This window comes from Chaetodon trifascialis, chromosome 11 (assembly GCF_039877785.1).
Source record: "Chaetodon trifascialis isolate fChaTrf1 chromosome 11, fChaTrf1.hap1, whole genome shotgun sequence".
NCBI classification, from domain to species: Eukaryota; Metazoa; Chordata; class Actinopteri; order Chaetodontiformes; family Chaetodontidae; genus Chaetodon; species Chaetodon trifascialis.
Window position 1 is genome coordinate 1,182,967 of NC_092066.1, and position 12,339 is coordinate 1,195,305.

Consider the following 12,339-nt stretch of genomic DNA (forward strand, 5'->3'; position numbering starts at 1 on the left):
GATCGATGGATTCTTCATACTGCAGAACACACACCTGCAAGAGTGTGTGTGTATGTGTGTATATGTTTATATAAATGTGTGTGTGCATATGTACATATATTTGTGTATATGTATGTGTGTGTATATGGGAATATGTGTGTGTGTACATGTGTGTGTTGTCAGCTGTGTGAGGTGCCTGCCCTGAACGCAGCTGCTGCCTTCGCGGCCCTCTGATTGGCTCGGGGCTCAGTTCCTCCTGAGGAAATCACTCCTTTTATAGTTAACGGAGCGTCGAGCGGCTGTTTTCCGGGTTCAGACTCACTCAGCATGTAGAGGAGGCGGACCGCCGGGAGACACCTGGACCACCGCGGACGCGCCGGACCCGCACACACGCTATCGATCCGCACTTATCGATTAGCCATCAGTGAAGGTGAGGAGCGCGACGGGTCGCGTTCGGGGCCGGGAGGGGGGAGTCTGGTGGATCCGGAGGGGGGTTCCGTCCTCTCTGGGTGGATCCTGGTCTCAGATCAGACATGTCAGGTCCTGTAGACTCACCAGGAAAGAGCTGATCTGATTTCAAAGTTCAGTTTGACTCTTTATTGTGTTTATTACGAGGCCCGAGGAGGCGGCCTGCACGGCTGCTCTGAGATCAGATGTTTGAGAAGGTCTGAGCCGAGGCGACACACACACACACACACACACACACACACACACACACACACACACACACACACACACACACACAGTGTGAGGTAACGAGCAGCCGACAAACCTGCATTTAGCAGGTAACTGCAGCTCGGAGGTAACTGTACTTCAAGTACTCCGTCAGAGTTTGCAGCCTGAGGACAGAAATGATGAGAAAACTCAGCAGAGACCATCAAAGCAGAAATATTCAACAAGTATCAGTACCTCAAAGCAGTACCAGCAAACAGCGGGGGAAAGTACTGTACTTGAGTAAATGTACTTCTTTTTTGAGTATTTCCACTTTATGTATCTGTGTACTGTGACTGCTCATCTCACAGGGAAGTGTTGTACTTTTACTCCCTCCACGTTTATTTGACACTGTACATAAAAACATACGATATGTGTATAAGATATGATGCAGTACTACCTATACTACACTACGAATCTACCCACAAGTACACAAAGTATCTAAAATTGCTCCATATTGACAAACTCACACGTTAAAGTGTTCCGATGTGTCTGTGATGAAACACAATAGTGAATAAGGAGTAATAAAACTGTGCTTTTTCTACTTTTACTTGAGTACAGGATCAGAGTACTTCTTCCAGCACTGAGAGTATCTCTGTGTATCTTCAGAAGTATCGATACCATGAAACAATCTGAAGTATTTTAACACTCTGGTATTAATGCTTTCATCTGAGTAAATGCTGAGTACTCCTCCTCCGTCACGGGCGTGATGCAGACCGCCCGGCTCGCCGTGACGCCTCCATCATGTTTCTTCTTCATCGTGCTTCCTGACGTTCTGTCACATCAACTTTGTGCTGTTGCTGGTTGGTGCGTCCGGTATTTGGCATGTTGGAAAGTGACTTCAGCGTCCAATCAGAATGGCTGTTGGTTCGTTTTGTTACGATTGGCTAATTGATTGACGTGGAAACACATCAGCTGTGGTGGAAGACGAGACTCCCGTCCTTCAAATCAAAGTAGAAATACTCCAATGTGACAGTAAACAGCTGCTGCGTTCAAAGCCCCCCCGAAGTGACAGAAGTATAACCAGCTGAGTGTACTACAGGTATCACAGGTTGAAGTACTGGTGATGCAGGTGGATGGTCTCAGAGCTCAGGCCGCGCTCGCCGCTCGTGTGTTCAGTCGTGCTCAGCTCGGCGCGGCGCGGCGTTGTTATTGGCACAGCGTCTCACCTGATCTGAGCTGAGTCTGCTTTACTTCCTCTGGTTTAAATTTAGGCCAAACTTTCAGAGACTTCATCACTTCCTCTTTTGGCTGTTTTTAACGAGAAGACGCTGCTTCAGTTCAGTTTGCAGCTCAACGCCCGTCGCTGTGCACGGCGGCAGAAAGCTCTCAGACAGGCGACTCTCTCTCCTTCACAGTAAGTCGTTTCAGCCTGTTGAACCAGCGTCAGGCGCGGTTTGCTGTGCAGACTCCATGTTTGTTCCTGGAAGCCTTCTGAGCGTCTGCTGCGACGCAGACACGTTTCTGTAACACGGAGGAAACCTTCAGCTCAAACATCAGCGTTCTTTCTGACATCGTTGATGAGGCTCTCTGAAGAACTGTAAAACCAAACACCAGCAGAGCTGATGGCGTTCCCATCAGCCTCAGCTGCGCTCAGCGAGTACTGCTAAATGTTAGCATGCTAACAGCCTTCAAGTGTCAGCCTGAAGGCCTTAAAACAGAAACTCTGAATATCAGATTAGAGAAGCTGCGAACAGCCGATGATGAAGCATTTCTTCAGTCAGTGAAGTTCTGCCTGCTGACCTCTGCTCCTCTCTCCTCGTGTTTGACGTTCATGGTCTGAGGCCTGAAGCTCTGATCTGTCTTCTCACCTCACAAACTGTCCTCTGTAACGTCAAACTCAGCGAATCGGTGTCTCACGCTGCGTTCAAACCAGTTATATTTCCGACAGACCACAGAAAACCTCACAGACTTTCTGCTGTCTTTAGATCAGCGCTTCTCAAAGTCTGGACCTCGGTCCACATCTGGGCCAGGTGGCGAGTCGATCGGGGCCCGGCCCGTGCCGTCCCCTGGCCGCATCGCGGGTCACGTCCAGCTCGCCACAGTCCTGTCCGGACCGCAGAACATTCATGAATTCAGAAAATGGGCACGTCTGGTATACAGTATGTAGTAAAAGTACTTTGTCACGTTCCTTCACTGCTGTCAAACGTCAGGTCCTCAGAGGTTCAGCTGATCTGTCTCTGGATTCTTCTGTGAAAGCAGCATGTTACTTCCTGTCCAGTGAAAACCACGTTTCTCCGTGTGTGTGAATGTTGACGGATGAAATGTTTCTGAACGAGCGGTGGACGCCTCCGCGTGGACGTCTCTGCATGGACAGCCTCTGCATGGACGGTCTCCGTGTGGACGGTCTCCATGTGGACGCCTCCGTGTGGACACCTCCGTGTGGACGCCTCCGTGTGGACGGTCTCCATGTGGACGCCTCCGCGTGGACGCCTCCGCGTGGACGTCTCCGCGTGGACGCCTCCGCGTGGACGCTCAGCGCTCCAGTGATGAGCTCAAACTGAAACTGTTGGGTCTGTGTGTTGGCAGCATGGGGAACCTGATCAAGGTGTTAACCAGAGACATCGACAACAATGGAGGAAACTTCTTCCTGGACTTTGAGAGTGAGCCCCACACACACACACACACACACACACACACACACACACACACACACACACACACACACACACACACACACACACACACACACTGCTCTGAGGAGACAGCAGAGGATGTTTGACCTTTGACCTCTGCTGTCCCCCTGCAGACGCTCAGCCCACGCAGTCGGAGACGGAGGTGTGGGAGAAGGTGAACCAGGTGCTGACGGAGGCTCGGGTCGTCCTGGACGACCTGCAGGCGTACAGAGGAGCAGGGGAGGAAATACGACAGGTGAGTACATTTACTCATGTACATTTGAGGTACATGTACTTCACTCTTTTCTTTTCATGCTACTTTCTACTTCACTCCGTCTCAGGGGAATATTTCTACTTGTTACTTGGACATGAATGCAGGAGTCAATCTTTACTGCACCGAGTACTTTTACTTTGAAGCACATGTGATTATACTGACATACTTTTACTTCAGAAACATTTTCAATGCAGGACCTTTAGTTGCAGTGTGGTATTAGTACACGCTTTGCTACTTTACTACTTCTTTAAATAAGGATCTGAATCTGTTTTCAGGCTTTTACTGTGAAAAGACACAACTGTTTCCTGATGAATGTGTGTGTGTGTGTGTGTGTGTGTGTGTGTGTGTGTGTGTGTGTGTGTGCGTGCTCAGGCCATACAGAGTCCTGGTGTGGAGGGCGTCCAGGAGAAGGCCTGGTCAGCTGTGGTTCCTCTGGTCACTAAGCTCAAAACCTTTTATGAGTTCTCGCAGAAGCTCGGTAAGAACCTGGAGACAAGCCTCAGATGAACGTCTCCTTCTGTCCTCTGGACTCTGTGTGGCTCCTCAGAGAATCAGCAGGAGGTTGATGGGTGTCCACAGGCACCTCTGTGCTGTGGCTGTAATGAGCAGTGCAGCCTGTAGGGGGCGCCAGCAGAGCCTGAGGCTGCTGGAGGAGACGTGGTGAATGTTGGCAGTGTTTCCTGTTCAGGATATGATGTCTGACTTTTACTCATGGCAGAAAACGTACCTGTCCCTCTGTCTCCTCCTCGTCTCCGCCTCTGTCTCCCCTCTGTCTCCCCCTGTCTCCCCTCCCAGAGTCCAGTTTGCGGTGTCTCCTGGACGTCCTCACCAGCTCCGCTTCAACTCCCACTCAGCACCTGGAGCAGAAACAGGCTCTGGCTCGTCAGTTCGCCCACATCCTGCACTTCACGCTGCGCTTCGACGAGCTCAAGGTCTGCTCCTGCTCCAACCCCCTCCTCTTCACCTCCTCTACAACTCCTCTTCTTTACCTCCTCCACTCCTCCTCTTCACCTCCTCTACAACTCCTCTTCGTTGCCTCCTCCACTCCTCCTCTTCTTTATCTCCTCCACTCCTCTTCTTCTTTACCCCCTCCACTCCTCCTCTTCTTTATCTCCTCCACTCCTCTTCTTTTTTATCTCCTTCACTCCTCCTCTTCTTTACCTCCTTCACTCCTCCTCTTCTTTACCTCCTTCACTCCTCTTCTTCTTTACCTCCTTCACTCCTCCTCTTCTTTACCTCCTTCTCTCCTCCTCTTCTTTGCCTCCTTCACTCCTCCTCTTCTTCTTTATCTCCTCCACTCCTCCTCTTTTTTACCTCCTCCACTCCTCTTCTTCTTTATATCCTCACTCCTCTTCTTCTTTACCTCCTCCACTCCTCTTCTTTTTTACCTCCTTCACTCCTCTTCTTCTTTACCTCCTCCACTCCTCCTCTTCACCTCCTCCACTCCTCCTCTTCGTTGCCTCCTCCACTCCTCCTCTTCTTTGCCTCCTTCACTCCTCCTCTTCTTTTTTACCTCCTTCACTCCTCCTTTTCTTTATCTCCTCCACTCCTCCTCTTCGTTGCCTCCTCCACTCCTCCTCTTCTTTGCCTCCTTCACTCCTCCTCTTCTTCTTTATCTCCTCCACTCCTCCTCTTCTTTATCTCCTCCACTCCTCTTCTTCTTTACCTCCTCCACTCCTCCTCTTCTTTATCTCCTCCACTCCTCTTCTTTTTTACCTCCTTCACTCCTCCTTTTCTTTATCTCCTCCACTCCTCCTCTTCTTTACCTCCTTCACTCCTCTTCTTCTTTACCTCCTTCACTCCTCCTCTTCTTTACCTCCTTCTCTCCTCTTCTTCTTTACCTCCTCCACTCCTCTTCTTCTTTACCTCCTCCACGCCTCTTCTTTTTTACCCCCTCCACTCCTCCTCTTCTTTATCTCCTCCACTCCTCTTCTTTTTTATCTCCTTCACTCCTCCTCTTCTTTACCTCCTTCACTCCTCCTCTTCTTTACCTCCTTCACTCCTCTTCTTCTTTACCTCCTTCACTCCTCCTCTTCTTTACCTCCTTCACTCCCCTTCTGCTTTACCTCCTTCACTCCTCTTCTTCTTTATATCCTCACTCCTCTTCTTCTTTCCCTCCTCCACTCCTCTTCTTCTTTACCTCCTCCACTCCTCTTCTTCTTTACCTCCTTCACTCCTCTTCTTCTTTATATCCTCACTCCTCTTCCTCTTTACCTCCTTCACTCCTCCTCTTCTTTACCTCTGCCTCATCCACACCTCCCACTCTTCCTCTGACACGTCCTTTTCATTTTATTGTACTTCTTACTTCACTGCAGTACGTTTATCTGTCAGCTGTATTTGCTGCAGCTCTTCATTTAAATCATTATTATGTTGTAATATTTTCTAAGTGTTATATTTCAGATTCCTGACATTTGCAGTACTTTTCTCGTCTCTGATGTGTTTCTTGTGGCTCTTCTTGAATGAAATACCAGGGAAACTTACTGGATGAGCTGAACGAGTCCGATACTTCGTTATGAATGAAACAATATGAGAAAACCGACTCCAGCAGGAAAATCCTGCTTTGACATGAATGAGGAGACAGTAATCTAATGAGACCAGAGACAAGAGGACAACAGACACAGGGGACACTTTACTGGTCACTCTGTAGTTTTACTTTTAATACTTTTAGTACTTTTGCTGATTATACTTCAGTGAAGTGAATTTTTGAATGCAGTACTTTTACTTGGAAAGGAGCCTCTTTAGACTGCAGTATTGCTGCTTCTCCTGAAGTAAAGGACGTGAACACTTGTTCCACGCTGTCCTCTTCGTCTCTGCTGCAGATGACCAACCCGGCCATCCAGAACGACTTCAGCTACTACCGCCGAACCATCAGCCGCATGCGGATCAACAACCTGTCGGTGAGACGAGCGTCAGAGAGCGGCGAGCCTGCTGTCTGCCCACTGACTCCAAATCAAAATCCTTTTTTAATCTGGACTTTTTGACTGAATCACACGTGGTGACTTTTGGTTTCGTCAATATAAAACTGATCGCTGACCAGTTTTCCATCACGACTTGTTGCTTTTTTTCAGGCCGATGCAGGAAATGAGGTCAACAATGAGCTGGCCAATCGGATGTCTCTGTTTTACGCCAGCGCCACGCCGATGCTGAAGACGCTAAGTGACGCTACGTCAAAGTTCGTCTCAGATGTGAGTCCGTCCGTAGATTTATATTCCAGCTTTTATTGTGGATTTTATGGTTGTTTTATCGACACACTGTACATGTTGATTTTCTGAATTTAATTTTCTTATTTATTCATTCCTTTTGTACAACGTTCATGTTGAATTTTGACTGGACCTTCTTGGTCGCTGCAGGAGACAAAAAGTAAGAGACAGGAAGACAAACACTCAACAGTTCTGGATCGGTTAGTTCAAAGTTAACATTGATTTACAGAAAAAGAAAACTTCATTTAAGGTTTTATATCGCAAGTGCAATGACCATTTCAGCCTGTAGGGGTCACTGACAGCGCTGTGGACTGTTTTCATGCTGGTGATAGCTGTGGCTGGAGGCATGACGTCCTCAGGCTGCCTGTCCCTCTGTCCCATTCTAGTCAAACAGTATCATAACTAATTATGACAAAATCTGGGTAATGTGATGAAGTGATGACCTTTTCTATCCAGAAGGTCAAAGGTCAGCTTCACCGTGACATCATAATGTTGTTCAGAAACACTGTCCTGATTGTGGATCAGTGACTCTGACCTTCAGACTGTCTGATGGTTCAGATCTTCTGTCCCGTCGGCTGAACTTGTCTGTGAAGCGTCCACCTTTTACAGCCTGCAGTGTCTCTGCAGCAGCGTCCATGTTTGAGCGTCGTTGTCCAGCAGAAGCTGGACATTATTCACTGGGACCAGACATGTTGATACAGACAGAACTTCATTTCACCAACAAATACTCTGAAAACCTTCAATTAAACTCCTTCAGAGGCTTCACTACATGTATGATGTGAGTCTGGACAGACATGATGGAAACTGCAAACAACCACGAGGCACAATTCTTGTTGTTGTTGTCATAAAGACCAGCAGAGGTCGCCCTCACTGCATGTTCCTGTGGGTACAAACACTGCAGGGGAGGTAAAACACTCCCAGTGTTTCAGGAACCCTGAAAAGTAGAATCAGTAAAAGTAAAGTTTTCCTGTTTTGTCTTTAAATGACGAGTCTGCAGCAAGAAATAAGTCTTTATGGACTCCTGTATGTCGGAAAGTACGTTCAGGTGAATAATATTTACAGAGTTTACTCCAAGAATTCCCATTAATGATATTTAGTTATTATTCTTCCTGTCATTGTCTCTATATTTGTTTTCTATTTTATATTATGATTTCCCCTTTTTTGATTTATTGTATATTTTTAAAGAAAAAAAATAAGCAAAAGCAGTGGTTGACCGTAACCCCAAAGTACTTTTAATCAAGTACTGTACAGAAAATGTACTTGACTCCACTGGATTTAGCTAATCTGTTCCAAACAGCATGTAAGCTTAGCATGTACTGTCTGTCACAGACTGAGCGACCCAACAATAGATGAAGTAGAATTACCTTCAGCAGTATCTGGAACAATATTAAAATGCTACTCAGACATTAATACAACTGTAATATAGATTAAATATTCTGATAGGTAGTTTTTTTGCATATAGAGTACTTTCTGTACTCCGTTGCTTAAGTTGAAAGGAGTATTTTTACACTGTACAAGTATTACTACTTTCACTGAATTGAAGATTTTAATATTTCCCACCACCTAAAACATCTCCTGTCCGTATGGTTTGACGTTCATGCCATGATTGTTTGAGTCTGAAGCTTTGATGGAGTTCAGGTGACATTTATGAACCTGTCGTGTTTATTGAATCAAACTTTATTGTTCTGTTGTCATGCTGCAGAATCCAGACGTCCCGATTGAAAACACGACGGACTGTCTGAGCACGATGGCCAGTGTGTGTAAAGTGATGCTGGAAACACCGTGAGTCCTGACGTGTTCCTGAAAGCACCATCACAGCCACCTGTCTCAGCCACGAACCAACACTGTGTGTGTGTGTGTGTGTGTGTGTGTGTGTGTGTGTGTGTGTGTGTGTGCGTGTGTGTGTGCAGGGAGTATCGCAGTCGTTTTACCAGTGAAGAGACGCTGTTATTCTGCCTCCGTGTGATGGTCGGTGTCATCATCCTGTACGACCACGTTCACCCAGCTGGAGCCTTCGTTAAGACCTCAAATATAGACGTACGTTAGCGAGACAAGAAAACCTGTTTTCTGAAATGTGTTAAAAGGAGGCCCTGGTCTTACAGTCTGAGTTTGTTGGGCAGGTTGTTCCTGGATTCAGATCCTCTTCCAGTGAAAGCTCAGACCCCTTTAGCCTTAAGGGGTCTGGGCCTGTTAAGACCTCCAGCGTCTTGTTCCTTGTTTCCTGTTTCTAGCCATCTGCTTCAGGATCAGTTAACTCTGCTGTTTGTTCGTTTTCAGATGAAAGGCTGCATCAGAGTGCTGAAGGAGCAGCCGCCCAGCAGTGTGGAGGGATTACTCAACGCTCTCAGGTCTGACAGACTCCACATACTCCACAAATACTGAGTTTAAGAAATCCTAAACATTATTGTCATGTATGAAGTGTCCGAGGGAATAATAGATGAATTGTGATTTTTTTCCCCTCCATTTTGACTGACTTTTACTAAACTCTATCAGTAACCTGATGCTTTTCTGACCTGATGTTCTAATTATTATACTGAATGGTTAATGTGCCTCCTGCATCCCTGCAGGTATACGACCAAACATCTGAACGACGAGGCTACCTCCAAGCAGATCAAAAACATGCTGCAGCCAAATTAACTCAATGCTTCTTCAGCAGAAGTGAAACTGGAACGATACAGGGAGACAAAAGTGTTTTGGTCCAAATTTCAAATGAACTACTGAACAAACCTGTAGCTGATTTTTCTTTGTTTAACCTCAGTCGTTGTTGTTTTTTACTCTTATTTGAGAAAAGTTGTTTTTTTTGTTGTTGTACAAGAGAAAAGAAGAGAAACCCTTTTCCACCATGAGAACCTTTTCTAGAACCCAGGAACTTCTACACTGTAAGAACCTTCTTCTGGTTAAATTCCTCGGCTGCAGTTCCTACCTCAGAACAAAGTCTCTGTGGCCGAGAACAAACTTTTCAGGACTGAACATCACTGAACATCACCGATTGGTCAAGCACACAGAATCTTAAAGGACAAGTACGCTTAATTACAATTTGGGTTTTATTTTAGTAACTCCGGCCATCAGTTTTCTGGGTGATGATAGAACAACCGGTGTGGGAAATAATATTCCTGCTCAGCCTCCTACAGCAGCATGAGCAGTGGGTCTGAAAAATGAACAGTTTTGGTTGTTTCACATGAGAGATTTCTGTTGAAGTGGTGCTCAGGTGGAAAAAATATGTGCTCTAATCAGAGTTAAGCAACATTTGAATCAAACTGAATGACAAGCACTGGGATTGTTTTTATGATAAAGTCCTAGTAAATAATAGCTAAGAGTGCTTTTTCCAACTTCAACAGTCGCTGTTTTTTATATTTGATGTTCAATAGAAAATCCTAAGGTTTTAAACCAAGACGATTAGTTAAGCGTAATGTCAGATAAAACTGATGGCTGCAGAGTTATTCAAATATGTTTGGATGTGCTGTAGTTTTTCTTTAACAGCTTCTTAAATGCAGAAAAGCAGTCGCTCGTCTAACGATGCCTGAATCCTAAATGTCAGCTTGTAATTTTCCTGGTTTGCAGGGGAAGCAAACACAGATGCGCTCGCAGCAAAGAAAAGACAAATCTAACCGTTAGACGAGTCGTTCGTCGTCTCTGAGCGAACATGATTGCTGTACAATCATTTTGAATGTGTGACGCTTTGGAAATTTTCCATCTTAGTTTTAAAATAATTTCTCTAAATAAAAGTCTCTCTGGATCTTCGAGCATCATGTGACCTGCACTTGCTCACTTCCCTAAAAGCCCACACAGCCAAAGGACTTCCTGGTTGCTTCGATGTACATTTCCTGTGGTTTCAGGATTCTTGGGTGGAAAAAGGTCGAAACGCTCAGTAGCCAGTTTGTTTTGGGGAACTGAAGCAGCTCATTCCTCCTCAGAAGATGAGCTGTTGGTGTCTCTAACATCCAGTAAAACTGTGTTTTGTGACTTGTCTCAGGTGAGTTTTCTGCTTTATGTGAAGCCTTCTCTAACTCAGTGTTTCAGTTTTACGAGAGGAGAGGCTTTAGGGACGAGGACTGACTGCAAACATCTGGTTAACTTTCCCCCGACATTAAAGAGCAGCTCACAGCTGCTTCCAGACATTTTCTCTGGGAAGCATCTCTGATTGTCTCTGACAGTGTAGATGAGAAGATCCCAAACATTTCAGCACCTCACGAGAGGAATTTTACTCTGAAATCTCAGTGTGATTTGGAAACAGCAGGAATGATGTGATTTCTGTTTTTGCTGTGATAAACTGGCTACTGAGAGCGGTTTGGGATTAGCTAAGTGGAGGAGAACCACTGTGAGGAAGATGCGGTACTGATGTGACTGATGTGGACTTCAGTGGAACTGCTGACTGGAAATCTTTACGAGCTTTTGTTTGCCTTGTGTGTCGATGCTGCAGTGTCAGGGATTGTATGGCATTAATTGTTTTAAATGATGTTCGTGTTGGCCAAATAAAGTTTTTACATTTGTAAGAAAAATGTGATTCTCCTGTTTTGTTTTGTTTTTGTTGTTTTTTTTAAATCAGCCTTTTTGAAGAGCTAAAATGAGACACTGCTGTTTTCTGTCTCCATTCAATGATGAACCAGTATCTGCTGCAGCGCTGGACAGTCACGTGATCATCTGATCATTTTAACAAAGATTCAGCAACACTGAGAAAAAGAAAACATCCCGTGAGCCTCAGCCACTGCTGCGCTGCAGGAGCTGGACTCCGGATACTGATAATCATTATATAATTGTCCTGTTGGGCCTCTCATCTGCCTCTGACACAGACATTCATTGTGAGTCATTATGAGTCTGGTTACAGTGGTTTGTGTCTTAGCCACAACACAGAACAGTTCCTGTTACAAACTTCCTCTTCTACCCATTTTCCTGTGGAGTACCACAGGGATCCATTTCAGGCCGTTTTATTTTCTATTTTAGACACATCCCCTTTGACTCCTGTCTGTTGACGTGCGTCGTGCTGTCGATGCTGCAGAACTGGTATCTCAGCAGAAGTTCACATGTTGACTGGGAGCGTTTCTGAAGTCGATCAGTGTTTCTCAGCAAACACGTTTCAGTACAGTTAAGAAGTGTTTCACCGGAAAGTTTTACGAACACAGGACGACTTCAGATACTTTGTGGCTGCAGCTTTTATCTCAGTGAAAATTAAAGATGGAAAAATGCTGCATTCCTGCTTCTACATCACAGACTTCAGAGGAGAAGTGATCGAAACAAACAAGAAAAAAGGTTTTCTTCTAAATACAAAGTCCTTCAGTATAATCAGTGCATGGTTAAACATACTCAGATGCAGAGGAAAGAGAAGTCCACATGTGGTGGACATCAGGAGGCTGAGAGCACACATGTATTCCCTTTAAACTGACTGAGGCTTGTTGCTTTCTGTCTCCTCTCTGTTGTCCACAGTCTACAGTCCAGATGCTTGTCCTCGTGCCGGCCCACTTCAGCCTCGTTTCTTTCTGACCTCCTCAGTTCATCCCCTCCTCACACATCGATCGTCTGATCGATCACTCAGAGGCAGATTGTTTGACTGTCGTGTCGGTCA

At 45.7% G+C, this 12,339-nt stretch overlaps 1 protein-coding gene across 1 annotated transcript; it reads left to right on the top strand.

Annotated features, from left to right (window-relative positions):
• The first annotated feature begins 280 nt into the window (after nt 1–280).
• On the top strand, nt 281–11,270 carry LOC139339442 (CYFIP-related Rac1 interactor B-like). The gene is made up of 11 exons (XM_070975062.1): nt 281–409; nt 3,220–3,293; nt 3,440–3,561; nt 3,952–4,057; nt 4,375–4,511; nt 6,399–6,476; nt 6,648–6,764; nt 8,482–8,561; nt 8,690–8,816; nt 9,057–9,127; nt 9,347–11,270. Exons 2-11 carry the CDS (start codon nt 3,221–3,223, stop codon nt 9,414–9,416), a joined length of 981 nt encoding a protein of 326 aa, XP_070831163.1. The 5' UTR covers nt 281–409; nt 3,220; the 3' UTR covers nt 9,417–11,270.
• The last annotated feature ends 1,069 nt before the right edge of the window (nt 11,271–12,339 follow it).